At 47.8% G+C, this 22625-nt stretch overlaps 5 protein-coding genes across 5 annotated transcripts; 1 reads left to right on the top strand and 4 right to left on the bottom strand.

Annotated features, from left to right (window-relative positions):
- Window positions 1-2358: 2358 nt before the first annotated feature.
- Window positions 2359-8284, top strand: JR316_0006532 (uncharacterized protein; the record flags this gene model as incomplete). Its single annotated transcript, XM_047892278.1, has 8 exons — window positions 2359-2382; window positions 2488-2542; window positions 2678-2790; window positions 2893-3472; window positions 4002-4651; window positions 6636-6798; window positions 6864-7537; window positions 7613-8284. 8 exons carry the CDS (start codon window positions 2359-2361, stop codon window positions 8282-8284), a joined length of 2931 nt encoding a protein of 976 aa, XP_047749627.1.
- A 970-nt stretch (window positions 8285-9254) lies between these two features.
- On the bottom strand, window positions 9255-11968 carry JR316_0006531 (uncharacterized protein; the record flags this gene model as incomplete). The annotated part of the gene is made up of 11 exons (XM_047892277.1): window positions 9255-9351; window positions 9412-9647; window positions 9706-10457; window positions 10528-10652; window positions 10705-10772; window positions 10837-10967; window positions 11020-11126; window positions 11179-11288; window positions 11350-11550; window positions 11607-11726; window positions 11771-11968. The coding sequence occupies 11 exons, from the start codon at window positions 11966-11968 to the stop codon at window positions 9255-9257; spliced, it is 2145 nt and encodes a 714-aa protein (XP_047749626.1).
- Window positions 11969-12745: 777 nt separating this feature from the next.
- JR316_0006530 (High-affinity methionine permease) lies at window positions 12746-14674 on the bottom strand (the record flags this gene model as incomplete). Its single annotated transcript, XM_047892276.1, has 7 exons — window positions 12746-13197; window positions 13260-13374; window positions 13433-13717; window positions 13777-14199; window positions 14256-14322; window positions 14373-14429; window positions 14487-14674. The coding sequence occupies 7 exons, from the start codon at window positions 14672-14674 to the stop codon at window positions 12746-12748; spliced, it is 1587 nt and encodes a 528-aa protein (XP_047749625.1).
- A 2147-nt stretch (window positions 14675-16821) lies between these two features.
- JR316_0006529 (putative secreted protein) lies at window positions 16822-18812 on the bottom strand (the record flags this gene model as incomplete). The annotated part of the gene is made up of 8 exons (XM_047892275.1): window positions 16822-16971; window positions 17074-17177; window positions 17256-17434; window positions 17496-17802; window positions 17866-18032; window positions 18092-18397; window positions 18454-18617; window positions 18675-18812. 8 exons carry the CDS (start codon window positions 18810-18812, stop codon window positions 16822-16824), a joined length of 1515 nt encoding a protein of 504 aa, XP_047749624.1.
- A 589-nt stretch (window positions 18813-19401) lies between these two features.
- Window positions 19402-21829, bottom strand: JR316_0006528 (Extracellular metalloproteinase MEP; the record flags this gene model as incomplete). The annotated part of the gene is made up of 12 exons (XM_047892274.1): window positions 19402-19553; window positions 19612-19779; window positions 19833-19885; window positions 19950-20051; window positions 20109-20260; window positions 20317-20362; window positions 20417-20731; window positions 20787-20914; window positions 20968-21215; window positions 21278-21365; window positions 21416-21595; window positions 21659-21829. 12 exons carry the CDS (start codon window positions 21827-21829, stop codon window positions 19402-19404), a joined length of 1803 nt encoding a protein of 600 aa, XP_047749623.1.
- Between the last annotated feature and the right edge of the window lie 796 nt (window positions 21830-22625).

The following is a 22625-nucleotide window of genomic DNA, read 5'->3' as shown; positions in this document are numbered from 1 at the left end:
TGATAGTGAAAGTGAAAGTGAAAGTGAGTGCTGTTACTTTCACTTATTTACCCGTTTATTTACCGGAGATTATTCATTTGTTCACGCGTTTACGCGTTACGGGCACGGCTTGTTGGAAGTAAGTAGGAAATTTAATGAACAGAGTATATTATTTAGTGTGATGTAATTTGGTGGTAATTGATAGGTTCTCCCAACTCTCGGTGGTTCCATCTTCCTTTTGCCGTATGATATTATTTTATATTACATTATATTACACGGAAAATGAATAACATTATTAGAATAAACAACCAATGACGATGAGCCACTGGACTCCATCGAACTCGGTGGGGCCTTTTTTCGGATGCTTTATCAGGCAAGATATATGTTTACTCTGAACTTCGAGGACGAAAGTCAGGTGCGAGTCGCGTGTCGCGTGTCGCGCTGCGGGGTATTTTAAATTGTGCGAGTGGAGTGGTGGACTACGAGTCCTACAGTGGGGAGTTTGGATGTGGAAATACAGATGTAGAGCGGTCTGGGTCTGGACTTCGTTGTGATTATTCCTAGCGTCTGGCGTCCAGTGGCATCTGGTGACTTGTATCCTGTATTCGGCATCTAGTTCTTGTATCTGGTATCTGGTATCGGGGATTTGGTATCTGGCACTGGGTTCAACTTCTTTTGCCAAGGTGGGACTTTAGAAGGTTGAAAATGGGATGTGTGATTATATGTTCTGTTCAGATTAGATTACGGTTTTATTGTGTATGTGTAATCGTTCAGGTTGATTCTTGGCTACGAGACTCGTCGAGGAGGAGGTTAAGGTGTGGGATATATGGGATTAATGGGTACGCAGAATCGAAAATGTTTTTGCTCGTGCTCGCAGAGTATAGGTTTGAATTTGAAATTGAGTCAACGGTTAGCGGGTCCGATGGTTAGAGATACGGTGAGAAAGGGAAAGTGAGAGTGAAAGAAGCGTTCGGGAACGGGAACGGGCAGGGACAGGGACAGGGGTAGGGGTTGTGAATGCAACTTGTGAGTGAAGGGTTTGCCTTATTCCAAATTCCAATTCGACGAGTGGAAAAACAAGCTACCGATGCCAGGATGAGGGTCACAGCCATGGCAAGGGAATTGAAAGAAGAGATATGCCTCGCCTCTGATATATCACATATCACATATCAACACGCTAGCGTTGCGAACTCGTTTCTTTTTCTAATTGTGTCAATGACAAGTATCATCAGAGACGAATCAGTTGGGTAAGTGCGTCCGAGACTAACGCTTTTTAGACTTTCGGTGTTTGGCCTGTGGTAATGCAGCTTAATATAATTATACGGTATTGGCTGATAATTGTGATGGTGGAAATGATGATATGGCTTATCGCCGTGCGCTGTCCTGTAAAATGTCACATATATGTGTATACTATAAATTGACGGGCAGATCTCAGCTGTTGGTGGGAATGCGGGGAGAGAGAATACGAATTTACGGCGCAGTGCCGAGTCGACATTGACCACACCCAGCGTGGAAAACGGCGTCCAAACAAGGGTGGGCCAAGATTCAATGATTCACGCAGGGGCGGCTGTGAAAAAAAACGCGGTTGAATTCTTGACAAGACGACATTCAACTGGTCTATTGTGTAGTCTCTGCCTTTTATAGGACAAGTGGATTAGTAAAGAAGACAAACATGAAAGGGGAGCATAAAACCGAATTAGAACGCGGGCTTGGGCCCCTCTGGAGGATGCAGCACAGGTTTAGGCCGGTGCTGCGGATTCTAGTGAGTTCGGCGCGTTGTGCGGCAGGAGATGGGAGGAGGCGCGCGACGCGAGCGCGTCCGGAGGCGTGGTGGCAGACGAGCCGCTCCGGAGCCCGGGGGAGGAGAGGGGGAGGGGCACCCCGTTTTTAATTGCGAGGGCGAGCGCCCATGTGGGTGACGTCACGATCCGATCTTATTCGGGAGATTTTTGGATTTGATCTCCGCACCCGATCTGCGAGACGCGGGGACAAACAGAGTGCGTCATGATTGTTGTGGGAGGAGTCTGGATGAATGTCTGGCGGGATGTCTGCTGCTGCTGGAGGCGAGCTGGGGCGCAGACAAAGGCGGCGTCTAAAAGAAATATCATTCCATGCAAGGGGATCCGGCGGGATTTGGAATTGCAAAGCAAATGGCAGGCCGGGCTGTCGTCAAGGGGGCGTGAGAAAGTGACGTCGTTGCTGTTTTGGGGGCATTTTTGGGAAATGGCATTGGGAGGGTGGTTTGGATTAAATAACTACAAAGAACTAGTCTCTGTCTCTTTCTGCTCTCCACCATCCATCTGCCACATATCCCCTTCGCCACCATGGGCGGTGACCACAAGTGTCCCGTATGTCAGGCTACCTTTACTCGTCCTCAGCATGTCGCCCGCCATATGCGATCGCGTAAGTCCCACTCTTTGGAGCACCGACAAGCACCAGAAACCACAACTCCACCATCCAGATCCGCTCCTCTCCATCGCTCCTAATCTAACACACTTTGCCTTGCAGATACTGGCGACAGGCCGTATAAATGTCAGTATTGCGGAGATCAGTTCGCCCGGAGGTATGTCTGCCCTGCTCTGGGCCATAGTGGAGCCGCCGTAGTCCTAAAAACGTGTCTTTAATCGCTCTGCCACAGTGATCTTCTTTCAAGGCATATTAACAAGTGCCATGCAAACGAAAAACCCCTGCCACTAAGCGGCGGAACAAGAAGGAAGGGTTCTGCCTCCGCATCCCGAGCAACCACATCTAAGCAGGCGTGTGATCAGTGTGTCCAATCCAGTCTTCCGTGTGACGGCTGCAATCCATGTTGTGAGTTTTCTGCTCTTCCGACGCATATATGCGCCTTTTTTCCTGGATTCCAAGCTTTTTTCTTTCATTCTAATTGTTATCGATCTAGCAAAATGTGTGCAGCGGAAATGCCGCTGTACATTCGTCAAATTTCATCGCCAGACGGCGCCTGCAGGGCCAGGTCACAATACCGTGCGCCCTAATGGCTCCGTAAGCTCAACGGGCTTGGTGTCGATGCCATCCGCATCGACATCTCGTCTGCCCATCTTCCCACCCCAGCCCGAGGACGACTTCATCCTCGGGCCGCCTCCCACGGGCGCCTCTGCAGGCGGCGTGCACACCATGGCCGAGACTCTGTACAACTCAAACTCGTTCGCGTTTCCCGCGCTGTATCCTACAGACCCGCAGCCATCGCTTGGCGGCGCTGACCCAGTGGACTATGCGTCCAAGTACCGTGCGCAGGCGCAGGCGGAGTTGTTTGGGCCTGGCAGGTCGGGGCTCGGTACCGGACTCACTCCTCTGTATGACCCTAGAGGCGGGGCGTCCGCGAGTACAGGGGCAGCTGGTTGGCTGGGGTGGGACAGCGCGCCCCAGCAGCAGCAGGGCGATGGGTACCACGGCCACCATCAGCAGCAGCACCATCAAGAGCATGGGCGTCACACGGATATGATCCCTGCATCCTCTGGCGCCTCTGCGATGCACGGTAATCATTTTTATTTTCCTAGTGTTAGGTATACGTAGCGCTAAATGTTCTCGTTTTTGCTTTTTTTTTATTTGCTATGTCCCATGCCACATGTCCATGCACATACCCCTCCCATATCGTCCGTTGCAACTCATCACGTCTTTTCGTTCTCTCCCGCCGGGCGGTTGTGTTTTTATATGATACGACGCTGTGTACGCTCTCGCACTCTTTAATATTCGCTATTCACTTTCCGCTATCCTCGTGTCTCGTTTTTTTTCCTCGCCATTTTTTCATGTTGCGACGCACGATTTTCATTAATCAACCGAATCCTGTTCTCGCCCATTTTTAACTCGTCTGGTCTCTCATCGCTCTCGACACTCTGTTTCTCCGTTTCTCTCTCTCTCTGGTCTACATGTGTGCTCTGTTTCATCCGACATCATCATTTCGCTCTGTGCATCAACTCAACCATCATCACCGCCCGCCTCACATTTTATATTCCTCACTTCCTTTGTCTACTTCATTTCACTTTACTTGATTTATTTTGGTATAGATAAACATCTACTCCAACAACAGCAACAACAACAGCCGCCTCCGCCGCATTACATGCCGATGGCGATTCCGTACCCTGGTGCGCGGTCTGATTCGGGCGTCGGGCCGTCTGCTAGTGGTACTAGTACCAGTGGTGGTGCAGGCGCCAGCGTGGGTGTGGGCGTGGGAGGCGACGCGGATGCGGGTAGAAGACGGTCGATTGATTTTACGAGCGATTTTGGAGGGACACAGTCTTCTTCTTCTGTTGCTGGTGGTGGTGGTGCTGGTGGGATGGGCGAGTATGAGTATGATTATGATTATGAGCGGTTTAGTGGTGGGAGTGTGAGTGATGGTGATGGAGAGAGGGACGGAAGTGCGAGTGTGGGTGCGAGGAGGTCGGTGCAGAGTAGTGCGGCTAGTTCGAGTGTGCATTTGCCGCTTGGCGTTGGCGTTGGCGTGGGTGTGGGTGTTGGGGGTGTGGGTGGAATGGGCGGGTTGTTACAGCATCAACAGCAGCAGCAGCAGCAGCATGGACTTGGGCAGAGTCAGATTCAGCAGCACCAGCAGCACCAGCAGAGGCATCACCAGCACCAGCACCAGAACGAGCAAAGGCAACATCAGCAGCAGCAACAGCAACAAAGGCAGCACCAGCACCAGCAGGCGTTGTTTGATGTGAGTGTTTGTTTTTGAATTTTTTTAAAAAAATTTTCTTTGTGCATTTTTTTCTTCTTGGTTCGTTCATTTGTGATTGTCATTTTATTTGTTTATTATCTTCTTTTGTGATTTCAAAAGTGCAATTCGTTGGTTTTGGAGGATTTCTGTTGTCTTTTGTTTTAATTATTTTCCTTGGTTTTTTGGGGTGATTTTGGGAGAGCAGAGGAAGGTAGATTATCCCGTACGAAACGGAACGGGATGCACTGGATGGATCCACTCCTATCCAGTCGGCGTTGGTGCATTCAATTTCTCTATCTTCGTCTTTGCAACTCGCATCTTTGCGTCTTCGCGTCTTGCTTCTTGCTTCTGCTATCATTCACCTATGCGACTGGGGTGCAACTCCTATGGTTGCTTCAGGATGTAGGGTGCGGGGTGTGGAGACCGTGCCAATACTATGTATGGAATGGGACGATCATTCTATCTATGTCCCAACTTACAGATTTCCAGACTTTTTCCTGTTGTTTCTCCCTCATCACCCCCGTTTTGTTCTTTGTTGACTTGCAGCTTCTTTTCCCTCTGCTTCTATGTGTTTTGTTTACCTTTGGGTTCTTCCCTGCGCGCTGGCGACTGTGACTGTTGGAGTAAAGTGGGGAAATGGGGACGGTGGAATGCATCATGAAACGACGTGGAGAGACCTCCGTTGACCAGATATGTTATGGTCAGGTGGTGTGCTTTTTCGTCCCAGTCCCAGTCAGTCGCAAGACTCATGACGCCTGTATGCGTCTGGAAGTCTGGACGCCTGACCTCCGTTCCGCGAGAACAGGAAGTGTCCTTTGGGGTTGACCCTTTTTGTGTTTTTATCTTTAACCTTGTTTGTTTAATTTTTTTTTGTTTTCCGTACTCCCGCTCCTTCGGAATGATTACTGTGATGTGCTGTGTTTATCTTTGATATACACGCGTCGGCGGAAGGAAGGAGGACGGGTGGGCGTCGGACTGGCGGTTCGGATGGGTCGGGCAGGTCCAAAGGCGCGTTGCCGTTGCCAGCTGTCTACCCTTGTATCCCATGTCCTCCTATTCTCTATATGACTTTTTCTATTTTCTACTCTTATGTTTATGTTTATGCGGGATCGCGGAGGCAGTGGTAACCAAACCCCCCCAACCCCCCCAACCCCCTTCTTTTCTTTTTTTCTTTCATAAAACAAAAAAAGCAATGTTCGTGTGCCCCATTGGAGTAGATCCCCCGTTTTTTTCTTTTATGTGTGTTCTATTTCGGGCGCCGATCTTTGGGGGTTTTGATTGGTTTTGGTTTTGGTTGGCGGTTTTTTAAATGGACGGGTGTTAGGTTGTGGTGTCACAGTGGTGTAGTGAAGTTCTATGGGTGCCGACTCTCTGTTGGACTCGTGATCCCGCGATGTGGGACGGAATGGAATGGATGGTTCAGCTGCGCACTGTGGATTCGAGGCTATGCATTCATTCATTCGTTCGCTTTTCTGTTCATTAATGGGCTTCGGTTCATTATGATTGCACCACTGGGTTTTCATGATCTCCAATCTTCTTCGTTCTTCTCTCTCTTTTGATTTGTTTCATTTTTGTTCTCAAAGTTCATCCTGTTGTCGTGAATTCCGGAAGGAAGCGAGCGACGATCAACTAGTCTTGTTTCGTTTTCTATTTTATTTTTTCTTTGGCGATTTTTTGGAGGCCGGCGTTATGATCATGATGATGATGGTGATGCATTTGCAATCTTTCTACCTTCGCTTATTCTCTCTTTTCAATTGTCTCTGTTTTAATTTACGAGTGGAGTGCGACTTTTGATGTCGGTAGCATTTCATCTGCTGCCGTTTCAAGCGTTGCATTCATCTTACCTTTTTTTTCTTCGTGTTGTCTTATTTTCTTTTCGACATTTTGTCATTGCTTGTTGTGTTGACTTTATCATCGTTTATTTCTCTCTTCACACCGTCCCAAATGAATGACTTGTATTGACGATGTTTATTATGATCTGTAGGCGGGATACAACCTCGGGTTGATCCCAGACAGACCCAGTACAGCATCGACGTCCTCCTCGTCATCGTCGCACCAGCCACATCACTCGAGAGGGGGCAGCTTCGGCGATGGAGGCGGGTCCTCCACAGGGGGTTACGCGCCGTCGTCGCATGACGAACGACAAGGTACTTTCGCATGTTATCGGACGCCCTTCGCACCGGCTGAACACTTGCGCTCGTACATCGTCTAGAGTTTTCATCCGCCTTTGGGCTCATGTCGCTCGACGACCCGAATGTCATCGCGGGGCTTGCCGTCGATGGCCAGCCGTTCTTCTCGGACCCGGAGCACGCGCATAATCAGCAGGCGCAGGCGCAGGCGCAGGCGCGGTTGTTGGGCCAGGATATGGACACGCCGATGCCGATGAAGCAGGAGTCGTCGGCGGGTGGGCTGTTGCAGCTCCCGCTGGACACGAAGCTGCAGACGCCTTCGAGGGATACGGACACGAGGGAGCTGAGGGAGTTTTGGAAGCAGTACATGCGCACGCCACTCAGTGGGCCCGGGCCTGTGCTGGGCATGGGAGATGTGCAAGGGGGGACGTCGTCTAAGGGTACGACAACGCCGTATAGGAGGCAGAGGGTTGCGTCGATGCCTAGTGTTAAGACGCCGGTGATGGAAAGAGATCATTTTTATTCAGAGAAAGACCATCAGCAGCAGCAGCAGCAACAAACGGGTGCTAATGTTAATGCGGGAGAGTCGGAGAGAGATAGGAAGATGGGGCCCACGTCGTCTATGCGCACGACGCTCCATGGGGACCATGAGGATCTGAGGTCGTATGAGGCTGCGGTGCTGGCGAGGAAGGCACCTACCAATCTGAATCTGCAGATTAGGAAGCCTTTCAGAGGTAGAGGGAACGCTCCGAATAATGTATGCCTATTTTTTCTTGGTTTTTTTTTTTTTTCAAGGCCCCTGTACTGATATAATATCCACTTTGTTCTTCAGTACGGGGCGAGACCGCGAAGTGCTGTGGATCCACCGACCACCTCGATTTCGTCGTCGCTAGCGAATGCTTTTGGAAACTCTTCGAATAATACGGCTGCGTCGGGGTCAACAGGTCAACAGCAGCAGCATGTCCCTCCTTCAGCTCCACCCGGTCGGGTCTCATTTGCGGTGAAGAAAGAGGACAGCACGAGTCCATCCATTGCCCAATCTAGGGGGTCTTCAGTCGCTGTTGAGGACTCTGACGGTGGGAGCTCAAACGACCAGGACTCGGGCCGGCCTTCCTTCAAGCGTCTCCCATCACAGACGCTCGGACCAGCCAATTCCAAGCGTGCATTCTTGGGCTTTACAGAGGGAAATGTTGACGGTGCAAAGGATCGACAGCTTATCGGATGGGGAACGCCCAATGCGGGCGAGTCAACTCACCTACCGGCTCCCAAGAACCAGCTGTCGACGATGAGCCATCCGGATCGTGTCGTGGCGAGTCTTTCGGAGCGCAGGCGGAGGAGGATGAGCGCGCCTGGTGCTAGTGCACCGTTGCACTTGCCTATGCCGGACGCGAATGCTAATCCGATTCCTATCGTCGAGAACAAGGGACCTGAACGGCCGTATGCAGGTAATACGGAGGGAGGTGCGACGTATGCCCCTGCTGCTCAAGGTGGAGGAAGAAATTGAAAATACCCTTTTTTCCCAAAACGTGAGTCTGTTTTTCTTTGACGGTTAGCTTGTGGTCTAATGTGGTCTCAATCAGGTTTTTGTCTCTTCGAATTGTGGATTTTGCCAGAGTTCAAACCATATCAGCTCCTTAACCTACGCTTAAAACTCGTCATAATCCCCTCTTCCTTCTTTCGTTCTACTTCCAAACTTCGATATACAAATGACTGAATCCTTCCCATTTTCACAAAACCTCCATTTACTAACTCTTTTCTCCTTAATCACCGTCAATAACGCGCCTTTGCTCCCAATCCTTGGACTGCTTTCCAATTGCTCTTTTTTTCCTTTTCACTTTTCTCGCCTTTGTCGACACGCATAACATTCGCAGAATACCAGTGGGACGCTTTATTCGTACGAAATCCACACTCCCCCCATCATATATAGATTCAAGCATATTAGTAGTTTCCAGAGTCGTGCTCTCTTTCGTTCGCATTCGATTTTCTTTTGAAGTTTCCTGGTTTCTTAGTAGTAAATGTGATATTACGATATTACCCGGTCACTGATATAACCCCACTGTAGCTTGTCTTCTTTTTTTTTTTTGACTCCACGACTTTGCTGTTGTATATATCTGTGGTATTTTTTTTGACGGTCGTTTACGATTCGTAATGATATTTTTCGCTGTATCAATAATTGTACTTAACCTCTTCTGCAACCTTTCAAATCCAAAACTTAAAGTCGGACCATCGTTGAGATTTTGCGGTGCGATGGAGCAATAATGTAATGCATGGAGAGGCATTGCATGATTATTTATTCACATGATGTGTACATGTATTCGTATATACAAGGTTCATAGCCTAGATGATATGTAACTACAATGTTCGATGCGCATGGTGTGAAAGAGGTAGAGAACTTGGTTGGGTTGAAAGTCAAGAAATCTTTCAAGGATTTTCCCCCATCATTGAGCAACTGAACCGGTATGTGTTCTGCAGAATCAATCGCTGAGGTCGACGGTCATGTTACAAATTTGAGGCGCGTCACCGTCAAGGCGGAGTACTATGTCATCCTCTGTCGGACTGTCGATCATGTGTCTGAAAATAACCAATCTAATTTAGTCATAAGGTCATTTGAGGTAGTACCGCAACACGTACACATCTTTGAGGTGGGTGGACAAGGTCACCATGTCTCCCCACTTCCTGCAGCGCGAGCACATAAGGTAACCATAGGTGAGGGCATTATGAGGGTTGTCAAATTTGTTGATGGCCTGCAGTAATTTGGATCGTACTGTCTTCGCCGTTTCCTCGTCAACTTTCGCTAACTTCATTGGATTTTTTCTTGCTGAAGAGAAACGGCAGTGGTATGTGCTTCTAGGATCACCATGCGTCGCCTGTAAATGTATGGGGGTTGGAATCAACAAGCTCAGAAAAGGATATGTTTGCGCTTACAACAGCAGACCATCTCATCATACGTTGATACCCTACATTAGATGACCTCAAGCATGTTGTTATACACCCTTCACATTCAAGAATGGGGTCTGCAGCATCCATTTCCGCTCGGGTCGTAGTCTTGGGATCATATCCCAGCATTTTCAGAGTCTCTGACATCGTATTGACATCTTCTTTCCGGAATGTGATGCTTCCGGATTTTCCCCAGCTGAAGATACGATAAACACTGTTTTGTAATATCACCTCGTCTATGTGGTCAGTACCAAACTTCCTCTGGAGGGGATGGCGACATTCGTAGGCATGCCTGTGAACAAGGACACGGGGATATTGCAATATGTCCTCATGACAAATTTCGCAATGGAAAGTAGTAGTAGCAAGATGCAGTATGGTTTTTGGATCAAACATGCCCTCCCCCAGTTCTTTCGCAATTATTGCAAGTAGTTTCTCTTCTCTCTCCTGTAGAGATTGAGCCACAATACTGGGAAAGACTGACCGTAACGGTTCAAAGTCCTTGGCCGATAAATTGTCGTTGAATTGGTTTTCATGAATTATATCCTGGATGGCTGGATATCCAATAATGTCGGGTACTTGAGGGACGAGGGCATTGGGAGGGAGGTCCAGCGCAAAGTTCTTGAGTACATCGTCAAGAACTATGTAGGCCTTGATGACCCTATTCTCGCGTTCTTGGTCGAGTCGTTCGATCTTCAATTTGCTCATCCTGAGGTTGAACCAATCACGAGTATTGTCGAGCCCTATACCAGTGGTCGCATATCGCATTCGTCAAAACAGTTGCACCATCAAAATATCGGTGTGCACACATACATTCTTGGGATATATCGACTTGAAATATTATCTGCAGCTCGGGGTCGTTTTGTATGAGCAATTTTGGGTTCCAGTTCTTCAAGAACTCCTCCTCCCAACCCAGAGATTCAACATACTTGGCGACGCTGTGGATGGGTTAAACATTGGTACGTATAGTTACAGAGTGAGAATACATACACTGCCTTTCTTTCATTTACTAAATGTTTATTCCATTCCACCATAAAGACTTTGCAACGCTCAGAATGCTAAAGTTGAGTACAGACCAGCTCATCAGCTTCATCTTAGCGAATAGAGGCTGAGAACACTTACCACATAGGCAAGTTTCCGGGCTCGGGTCTTATCTTCGACCCATTTTGCCTTTGACTTCGCGTTTCTGTACTCTTCCGCCCAAGCATCGTTGGTCGGAAGGTGTAGAATCTTATAGGTTATCCTAGCGTTATCTGAATGATATTTCAGTCTCATAATACGAACTAAAAAAGAAGATCAACTTACATGTACCCTTGGGGGCGGCGACAAAGGGCAGATACGGCGCCATCGTTCTAGGATAAGGCCCATTCCACCACGGTCCTTGGCCTCTCTTCCAGGGGAAGAATATTTTCCTGGAGTTGTATATCAGTGAGAAACTGACAGAAAAACGTAGATATATCCTACTTGTTGCGCAAACAAGGTATGCAACTCTTAATTCGAGCATAAAAGTCTGTCATGATATTTGACGTAACATACTCCCCGAAGTTACGGTTGACTGGTTTCTTGAAGCAAAACTGTAGAGCAATGTGACATCTGAATGAGAGGCATCCGAAAATGATCGAATAGAGTACATACCTGGCAATTGGGTGCGAATACAAGAGCTGCGTATTGTGCTTCGTTCAAGTCCTCTGGGCAATCTGGGAGTCCGGGTACAGGGACATTTAACCGCGCGCTCTTCCAGATAAAACGAGCCGAAGTGTGCATAAGGAATGAGCGAAAGCTCTTGCACGTGTGTGATAACTGAAGGAGGTCAAGCGGCAGAGTGTAACTGAAAATCTATAGGCCCTGTTAATAAACGTTTTCGACGGCTTATATCAAATCGCTACACCCACTTCGCACAAGAGTTCGTCGGGCATTGAGCCCAGCTGTGCCCTAGGCAACTCTATATCACAAGGCTTTTCAGGTGCAGTATCATTTGCCGTGATTATGGCAGATGAAGATTCGGCCTGCATCTTCGCAATCCTTTAGCTTAAATTTTCCGAAAGATTTGACATACATCCACGCTGCCTACCTCCTTGACGCGTCGCTTCTTCGTTGCTCTTGAGGGTGGTACTATGTTTTCTTGCTCGCTTTCATCGGGCTTTTGTGCCTTCCCATGGCCCTCGTTCATTCCACTCACGATGCTTTTTTCAACGTCTGTATCCTTATTAAAAGCTTCGCGGGCATTACGCTTGGGATTACGACGGGGACTCATGATGGGGGAAGTGGATGATAGAGAGTTGGAAATGAACCAAGTGCCCTATAAGTACCAGTTCAGCGTGACGCAGTCATATGTTATTTTGATGGGCCGTGACGGGACCAATAGTGGGCTGCATTGTCGGCTGAATTAGGAAGGTGCTCCTATTCAGAAACGCGTTTAGCACGCGTATCTTGCACGTGAAGCCATTTATGGCGTTGTATGACTTTGCGCCGCAAGGCCTCCCCCTCCGCTATAGCTAGCATTTGCGCTAGTTGACGTTTACTCAAATATACCGTCAGTACGTGGGGCATTAGTGAACATACAAATGCGCGTATCCTATCTTCATGGCAATGTAATTGGAAACTGGTTTGAAACTTGATCCAGAAGTCCTCGCACTGGAATTCACTTAAGACGAACAGTATTGATTAAAAAAAGGTATGCATGATATACAATCTAAATCAACAAAAATCCGATACAAGTACAAGAGGAAAATTTCCTGCAATTGGAGTAAAACTACCCCATCCCAAAAGAAGCTGAACGAAATACGCCTGAAAAGCGAACGGGGGTCATGACGATAGGTGGCGAGAGTTGTAAGGGCATAATGGTAGTTGGTGATTATAAGTGTGATAGAATAATACAGACCGAGCACACTGTCAGTCGTAGTGGGATGAAAGGGTATTCCTGGAAACGAAACAGCCTCTCTTTTTTTCTGCGTCCGCGACATCCTCTCTCTCTCTCATCCTCCTCCTCCCTAACACGAGAATAAATATGACCATGCAATAGATAGAACGCTTACGCGCTCTTAGGCTTTTGAATGGTGGTGAAGACGTGTCTCTTCAATCCGTCCTTTCCTGTCTGCTCCACCCGGATGAGCTTGTAGCCACCAATGGCAGGTACAATCTTCGCCCAAACCAAATAGTACAGCGCTCCAATTCCAAACACAGCCCAGCCGGCAACGGCATGAGTCCAGTAAGGAAGGGACTTGTATGGTTCGGCGATGGGTGGCGGGCGGAGGAGGGGAACGATGAATAGGAAGACATTGACAGCGCCGAAGAAAAATGCGGCGATGAGCGAGGGAATAGAAGAAAGGGGCCAGTCAGGGTAAGGACGGAAGGCGAGGTAGATGAGACCGAAGGAGATGGCGGCGTTGATGACGGAGAGGGGGTATGAGATGACGTTGAGCACAAAGTTGTAGGCGTCCCCGGGTGGAAGGGCGAAGATGACAATCAGACAGATGACCCAGTCTATGAGCGAATGCGTGCATTAGTTTCCGGTATTGTGTGAAGAGTTGTAGATGAGAACTTACGCAAAGCGAGACCGGCGAGAGGGGCATTGAATGGTTTGTTGGATCCCCAAACCTTGCTGAAAGGGAGGATACCCTCGCGACCGAGCTCCTGGTTGACGCGACCTTGAGAGAAAGACTAAAAAAAGACCATATTTAGGCTGTGTAAACACTTGACGAAAAAAAGGAAGACATACAACAGACAAAACATTGCCAAGAGCTGAGAGAGCAACGAACACTGAAAGGGCACGCTGTGCCTTCTCGCCATAGACATTCTTGAAAAGCAAAGCAGCGACCAGTCGACCTGAACTTGTAATTTCTTCCTTGGTCGCACCAGCGAAATATGCAATGTTGGCAAGGAGGTAAAGAACAGTGACGACACCAATGGCGAGTGGGCCGGCGATACGAACTACACGCTTAGGATTCTTAACCTCAGCGAGGGCATAGTTCACATTGGAAAATCCAATGTACGACCAGATAACCTATCGCACGATACATATCAGACAGTGCATAAAGATAGATATAAACCAAGAAAACATACATTGTACAAGCTCAAGCAAAACGAGCTGGCACTGGCTGTGGTACCCTCGAAGGCGTTTGTGAAATTGTCAGGTTTCTCGATCTTCATGTGGCCACCCAAAGCGACGAAACCCGTGATGATGATAAATACCAAGACGAGAATTTTGAAGATTCCAAGGACGTTTTGAAGTCGCAGACCCCACTTCAGTGCAGTTCCATGTAGAAGAACGGAGAAGGTGATACAGGCGAAGCCCACGAGTCGGAGTGTCCACCGAGTAGGCTCAACATTGGCGGCAAGGAGAATGTATTCTCCGAAGACGAGCGAGTTTCCGGCTGCCCATGCCAGGAGAAGGGCATTGGCGGAGAAGATCGACGTGATGAGGAACTTGGGTTTGCGGAACAGGTATTCCAGGTAGTTCTTCTCGCCTCCATTTTTAGGAACAGCCTATTCAACGATTGTTAGATTCCAAGAATAAAACGTTAACTAGAAGCTATGCGCACCGATCCCCACACGATGTATACTTGCATTCCAGCAGCAGCAATAATGGCACCAATAACCCACATGAATCTAAAACGAAAATCAGGTCATATAACAAGCAAGGCGAAAGTTAAGCGTACAATGAAAGCCCAACACTTCCACTAAGCGTCAGAATAGAACTAGGCGTAGCGAACACTCTTGAAGCAATGTAATTAGTGAGGTGACAAATGGAATTTTGAAAATAGTCCACGTACCCAGTACCAATGATGCGATTGAAAATAATGAAGACAGCCGAGAACAAGCCAATCTGGCGGCGTTCTGGGATACTGTCATCATCGTGGAAGGTGATATTATCGTCCACGGATTGTGTGTGGACGATCTCGCTCCCCGACTTCTCGCTCAACTTCTTCTCATAAGAATAGTCTTCAATGCTTGCAGACATTCCGGAATATCTCCCTCGCCTTTATGATACAAAAACACGGCGTGAAGAGAGGAAATGAAGGGAATGGAGGGGAGGAAGGGGAGGAGTGGGGGAACTAAAAGTTGGCTTTTCTTTCGCGAAGGGCTGTTTTAAATACTTACATGTTGATACCCGCAATATTCGTCGGATTATGCCAGGATGGCGAGCTGTAAAAGCACAGATGTCGTCCGAAATCCACAAGCCATTTGAGTGAGCGCCTCCACCGATCCCGTTCAATTTTACTATACGCGATTGCCAAGACATGGACGTGAACATTTGAGCCGACATGTCTGTATGCTCGGATGATGGAATTTCCAGTATTTGGTAATCGCATTAGGAATAAACATGCGTTGGCCACTCTGTCGCGTCTCCCGCCCACCTCTCGACTTGCGTTTCGCTTACCACCGCTATCGAAAACTTTTAACAAAGTTCCAAGAATGGCTTTCATGGTGTGCTGCTAGGAGCTTCCATAGCTAAACCGGCTCAATTCTTCTTACCGCTTCATACTCCGATCCTATTCCTCTGTGCTAAGACTTTGTTCTGGCCTCTTCCTCTCGAGATGTGGTGCTAAAGATCTCAGATGCACATTGTATACAGGCACGCCGTGCGCAATGAAATGCAAAGTTGTTGCTCCGATTCTAGTCAACGAGCACAGGGCACAACTGCGCTGGAGCAGATAACTTGTGCCAACTTCGCGCATACGCCATCGATGTTCGAAATGACGACGCCGGCAGCACATGGTCGTTTCAGTTAGGCCAAGAAACACAAGTTGACTCTGGATTCATCGACATCGGTGCTGGGCCGTCCTGGTCGTTTTGCACGTTGAGACTGGAGGTGGACGAAGTTCTTTCTTCTCATGGTCGACTCTATATATGACTGGAGTTTGTATTTGCAAATCGATTGCCAGCGTCTATCTTCCTTTATCTTCTGTATTCCGAATTGTGAGCGTCAATATTCTCTATTCCAAATACCTCCCAATTTAATTTTTGCAGAAGATCTTCGTACACGTTTTTATTACATATGTCATTACACTGCATTGCGTCAACCTCCCTCCTTCTTTCCCAATTCCAAATTTCTCCCCCAACTCTGCTCTGAGGCGTGAAATCCCGATGGGTTCCATAATGAAAGAAGCAGAACTAAACCTGACTAGAAGTCCTCGTCTGTAGATCATCAAGTCAATATGAGACGCTTCTGCGTACATTTTCAGACTTCCCCGAATTCTTAGGTTAAAGGTCTAATCATTACTCTGGTAGGGCTGTGCACCTTTCTGTGCCTTTCGATAAACGTCTGTGATTCTATGGCGCAATATATCTGGTTAATGATACGAACTTGAGGCAGCTTGTGACTCATTTTGAGCTTGATTTCCATCTTTGCGCGAGCCGCTAGGCACAACTATGCAACTGAAGGTCCATCTTGGGTCCATCTCAAGAGATCTCAAGTGACGAATCTTCTCACATCCTTGTTGATGTTCTCTTGAAGCCCAGGCCCAAGTTTGATTGGCGCTCCGCCTGTCAGAATTTATTTTAAATCATTATGTAAATCTGCCTACCAAGGGACGACATCAATGATCGAAGTCGACAACACCGACACGGTCAAAAAGTAGAGCATCGCTTGTAGCAGGTCGAGTGTAGTCATGGGCGCTTGCTGAACACTGAGTTCTTGAAATCGGAATTGGTTCATTTTAAACAACTATCATGCCCTGTGAAGTCAGGGGTAATGTATAACGCCCCTGACTTCAGCTGAAATGCAACGGAACGGGGTCGGATTAGTTACTCCAATGTCCGTCTCCGCGTCTCCGACGTCCGAAAGCCAGTCAGCGCTGAGCATCAGCCATCCAATCACAAACCTAGGGCATGAGTTAGGCCGATTGGCCCACGCGAAAATGAGACGCTGGTGCACAAGTCCGTTGTGAGTCCTATCCGCCCAATCAGGATTTTCACATTAGGTGGCAGTCGACCACTCACAAACCGTCTGGCACCAGGAGGCGCCGGGACACAAAACACAGCCAGTCACAATTTGAATACATTTGTTTTTTCGTTCCTTGGAACTATATGTACTACGTTTCCGAAAAACTGTAACATAAATTAGACTTATATTTACGCGGGTACGTCTTTTTCATCCACGAAGGTTCAAAGTATCCCAATCGACCTCTGCACACTTCCTTTGACTATGCTTGGCATTGTCAACCGGAAGACCATGAACTGGGTGTCGACGTCTATACCAGCATTGTACGGTTCCCCAAGAGATATGCCCTGCGTGGTGAGGAAGTCGTTGTCTGCCTGATCACGACAAGTTGATGAGAACACAATTTGGCCAGATGGAGAAATTATAGGACGAAAGCAAAAGAAGGAACAATGGGGTGATAGAATTAGAAGACTTACAACTGTGAACAAGAAGTAGTCATCTGGGAACTGCGGATCGTTCACTGGCGCCAATGCAAGGGACTCCCATTTTGCATCGATAAGAGTTGGGTCTGCGGGTTTACCTGAGTGTTATTAAAATATATGATCAGCAAAGCGGGTGAGAAGGATATTAGGCCAGCGATGGCACCACGAAAGCTCACCGTTGTGTAGCCCGAACCGACCCAGTTGAACGGGGTCAATCAAATCGACGAAGGAAACGTATTGAGCAGGAACTATACTGCTGTCAAGTACTCCTCCAGGAGAGACTGGGTTAGCAGGGTTATCAAATTTGGTGCCATGGATGTCGGTAGCTTGAGATATAGAAAACAAATCAACGTGCCTAAAAGTGGATAAAAATGAGAATGTCATAGAGTCAAGAACTGCACGCTTGGCGAACGCACTTGTAGCTCGACTTGTTGTCGCCTCCTCCATGTCCATCACCGTCCCTGGAAAGTGCTAAAAATATTCCCTTACTGACGAATTTGATTTCGCTGCACGCTAGGACATTTCCTTTGCTCGCGGTGCCTGGGAGCGGAACCACCCATTCTCCAATCAACTTGGGTTTCGCAGCTGGATTTCCGACGTCGTATGCGAGGAGACGCGTGTTACGCGCTGTGGGCTTCGAAGACCCTCCATCCTGGATTGTGGCCGATTGCAGCATAGCATATAGGGTATTGGTTGAATCGTCAAAAGTCAAACCCTCAAATCCTAATAATCATTGAACCTTTTTCAGCGCCCCAGTTTGATACAACTGTTTTTTGAACACTATACCTTGATTTGGCGAACGGCCTGTAATGGGATTGACTTCTGAGGTGAAGTTCAACGCTCCAGATGCGTCACGGGGAAGAAAAGCATCAGGGGGTTGGATAGTCTGTATAAGTTGACCAGTTGCTGAAAAACGGTAAATATAAGGCCCGTATTCATCGCTAACCCAAAATCTAAAAAGATAGTTAAATCCACTTCACCAGACTTGTAAGTTAGATTATAGGGAACTCACGTTCCATCAGCGTTTGCGACTAGCCCTTCGACGTCAACAACGAGTCTGTTATCGTCTTTAGAGACGATTGGCATCGCTGGATCCAAGAAGGGGATGATGTTGGATCCAAATTGTGCATTTCTCACCGCAGTAGGGTCCAGACCACTTGTCTTCTTGTGAAGCCTGTCGAACTGTAGCACCGTATTCCGATAAGTAATCTTTAATGTTTCTTGAGCTGCCTGAAATGTCAGGTTTGTAGAACCGTAATAGGGTGTCAGCAGAAAATCTATTTCGTGCTGCCGAGCTTGATAATCAATCGTTCCGTCTCTACTCAGCTTAAAATCAATCGTTGAATGACAGAGTAAAATATGAGTGACACGTACACGTTAAATCCACGATCAGGTCTAGCTAGCAATGTCCCCGAAAAAACACCATTTCTCTGTCTGAAAGTTCCCCGTTTTATTGCAATTGCACTTCCGAATCCACCGAGTGTGTCCCCCGTCGATTCAGTGAAGTTTGATGGTATAAGCCCGAAACCAACCAGTCCCTGGGAAACGAATGCTACCGTTGCTGTCGACACTCAGGACACAAAAATATGCCACACCTTGTTGATATACGTTACACCATCGAGAGTAGCTGACACTGAGTCCACCGTTGCACGAGACTCATAAGGACCCGGCGCTGCAAAGGACTGACTAGCAATAACGGCAAGGGAAAGCAAGCTCGGGTATTTAGAGTGCATGGCGATATTATCAGGTCAAGGGTCATCCAAGGATCCTGTCGGTTAGGCACACGATATATACCTTTCATTCTGACACCATACCGCGATGCGTCGTTGCAAAAGGAGGCACAATCTCCCTGGTGTGAAGCTGAAATACAGTGGTCATGAGCACATCCCAGCGCACCGTGCGGACATGGTAGTAGATCGGAGATAAACGAGCTTTTTTGTCAATGCAAAGCCTTTATTTGCCTCGAACGTTCTTCATTGCAAGCGTGGTTCGCTTGAGAGGTCCTTTTTGTCCATCCCCGCAATTTATAAATAGGCATTCATAGGTGGCCAGATTTTACTTGGCCATGCCGAATGGTTTGGGGATGGGAACCTTGCGTCAGGGTAGGGCGGATGATTGATCTGGTCTGACTTGAACAATTTCCACCACCGCGCACGTTTGTTGATGTGTTGACATGTGTTGACAATTTTCCTCTGGGTGAAGATGTACAAGGCCATTTTCAGTCAAGTTTCTATGAATTTACATTATTCCCGACAGTGTGTACCCCAAGCCCTATAAATTACAACTGTTTTACCGTTATTTGATAAATATACATTAAATTATTTAGCATCCAGCAGGAACATCGAAGTTGTCAACTTTGTTGGCAGCGTTGACACCGAGGCCACGGCTGGCGAAGGCTTTCCAGAGCAAGCACTTGTTGGCACCTCCATAGCGGTTAGCATCGGCTTGGATCCAAGCAGTACGAGCGGTCAAGACTAGAAGGAAGAAACGGTCGGTCAAACGATAACGGCGTAGGGGGAAAAGGGAACATACATGTTGGGTTGCAAGGTTGGAGGCGAAGTGCGTCGAGGAAGAGGTGGAGGTAGACGATATTACCCTCGGTTCCATCGGGGTTGGTCTTAGCGGTGGCGGACCATCCGTGCTCAGCCACAAGTGCAGCATACACATTGTGGAGGGTGTTGGCCCAGACTTCGCCGATCCCTGTAAAAACACATTGAGGACTTGTTAACAGAGAAAAATGTATAGATACGAACTGTGCACAGCAGTGAGTGACTTGATGGATCCGTAGGTCAAGGGGTTGGTGGTTCTAAAAGGAAGTTGTGTGTTAGTTTGATCATATAAAGAGGCTATGAAAGAAACACGCGGCTTACTTGCTGGTGGAGTATGGGTTTGTGCGGATACCCTTGGGGTTGTTGGTGACATAGTCACCCAAAACAAAGTCAGTGATAGTGCCCGACTTTTGCTCTGTCCATCTAGAAAATTACTTGGGCATAAATAAATGGAGATACAAACCCGAAGAAAAAGCTTACGAAGCGAGGGCGTCTGACCAGCCTTCTCCGAGACCACCAGCCTCCGTGGTCTGGAGGCAGGAGCCAGTTCCACCACCAGTCATGCGGTTGGTAATACCGTGGGTCATCTCATGGACAATGATATCGTTCTCAAGAGAACCATCTCGGTTGGGCTTGAAAAGAAGGTACAATCAGCCAAGTATCAGTAATAGGAGAGGAAGTGGCTCACTGTGGTGTACGTCCAGATATACATGCGGCATTGTCCCGATTGACCGCTATAGAGAATAACAGATCAGATGTCGCTCAGTAGTGTAATAAATGGTACACACTCAGCGGGAGTGGCGAAGTTGGCGTTGTTGGTTCCCGAAGAATCCTGAACCGATATCCTAACACGATCGTTCGCCTTTCCTCCTTTTCCAAAGTTGTTTTGCTGGAAGTTGAATGCGGTCTCGGTGAAACCGTAACGGTATGCGAGATCGTGTACGGCATTGATGATGTAGAAGGCATTGACGCGTGCGGCGTTTAGATTGGCAGTGGCAGAAGGAGCATCGGCAGGAGAATAAGTGTAGTTGAACACCAAGTCTGAGCTACTTTGGGAGGTGGTCGAGGACACGGACGACTTGTAGGATACAACATTGTTTCCCCTAATAAATGACGCGTAAATATAAGATGGAAGATCAAAAACGGTAGCTAGCTTACTCAGTAGTGGTGAAAGACGTAGTACCAGTAGAGTGCCACCCCGAAGGAGAAGCTAATGTGTCTTGAGGATCAACTACTGTCTCAAGTCCTTCCGTGATAGCACGCTTGTGAAGGGGGAGTACTTTGTACTGCAGAACTAATTAGGTACGGTGTTTAACATCGAAGAAAAGATCAAGCTTACAGTAGCCTCGGCAACGAAGTCAGTGACGGACAGAATCTCTCCGGAGTGTGCATCAACGTAGACCTCAAACCAGCTGTTAACCTCCTCGTTTTGGACTTGTACAGCGTGGACTAAAGCAGCAGAGCCGTCGGGACGAGCAAGATAATTGAGAGAAATGGGCCAATTGTTATATTTGCCGTCGAAGGCTGCTTCGACCTTGGCAATGATAGAGCTGGCGGGGATTGTGGGACGGGAAGCAGCAATGGTTTCTAAAGGGGATGTGCTGCTTAAAACACCGAGCCATGCAAATGGTACAGAAATAATGACGTACTAGGCTTGACAAAAGAGTTCCCAAAGGCAACGACCTTATCATCTTTCCAGGCTACGTTGGCCACAGCGTTGACGAAAGGAATGCCTCTCTGTGAAGTCAATCAGTATATGAAATGAAAACGATAGATGTAGGACATACGTGGTATTGTTTAACCCAGGCAAATTTCTCCCTCCTGTCAGTATAACCGCTTTTAAAACCAACCGAACTGGCGTCGACACCAAGACGATCTTGGACAAAAGCAAGAGCAGTGGAGTTAAGGTCTCGGGGAGCACGAGCATCGAGTTCATAGTCCCGGGGAGCCAAACCTTCCGTGAACGTCTAAGACCAATAAAACATGCATTCAGCTTGGTGCAGATAAGCGATTGAGAAGCATTTACATACCTCATACGAAGACTCTGGATGATAAGTCTCCACAGTTAACTCCCGACTGATGTGGCGAACACGATGAGTGGAGTGACTGAACGCATCCTCCTTGGCTTGGAAGGCGGATGCGACCGAAGAGTAGGTAACGGCAATGAGCACAGAAGTGAGGAATCTCTTTGAGGCCACCATCGTGAAGTCCAAGGAATGGGGATTGCGATGAGGCATTCATGTATTTTATACCATTGTATGAAATGGCGAAATCGGAATCGTCGAGGACATCGACCCATTTTCAGCCGTTGGAGCATGCATAGAGATAAGATTGCGACACCGTTCCATGCGACACAGGATGTTCGGTTCAGTGCCAATAAATTCGCTTTAGCCGCTAAAGCAGATGAATATATTGTTCATAAGCATTTAAGGGAGAAGGTAGGGAAGTAAGTTTTGATACGGCACACGACACATTCGCAACAAGAGAGGCATTTGTATGGACAACCTGATTTCTTGGTTATCATGCGCCTTAATTGAACGAATGGTACACCTTTGCTGCCCATGCTGTCGCATTTCGCATATCATAACACTCACTGGAAAACCTGCGATTACACGTGGATGCTGCCCTACGGGCATACGCAGAAGCCTACCATACAAAGAAAGGCGTTAGACATCGCCTTCAGCGCACATATCTTAAACACACCGATCAATATTAGAAGCACACTTCAGCGTCAATCATACGTTGTGGAGACAAATTGCCATGGCGCTACGCGTTCGTATCTACAGAGCCGTATATCTCCTGGTCATAATCAAGTTTGTAAATATACCACGAGATTGGATGGTTGGACGGCTTACATGGAAAAGAAGATTTTACGATTTCGCCCAGTATGTGATGGTGCTGCATAGTCACTCATGAACAAAGTAACGGGTTAGCTAGAGGGAGCATTTTGCGAAAAGGTAAAAGATGGAGAGTTATATTGAGCACGCCAGCGTTGCG

This window comes from Psilocybe cubensis, chromosome 5 (assembly GCF_017499595.1).
Source record: "Psilocybe cubensis strain MGC-MH-2018 chromosome 5, whole genome shotgun sequence".
NCBI lineage: Eukaryota > Fungi > Basidiomycota > Agaricomycetes > Agaricales > Agrocybaceae > Psilocybe > Psilocybe cubensis.
Note: the sequence above shows the minus strand (reverse complement) of the source record. Positions and strands in the feature narration are given on the sequence as shown.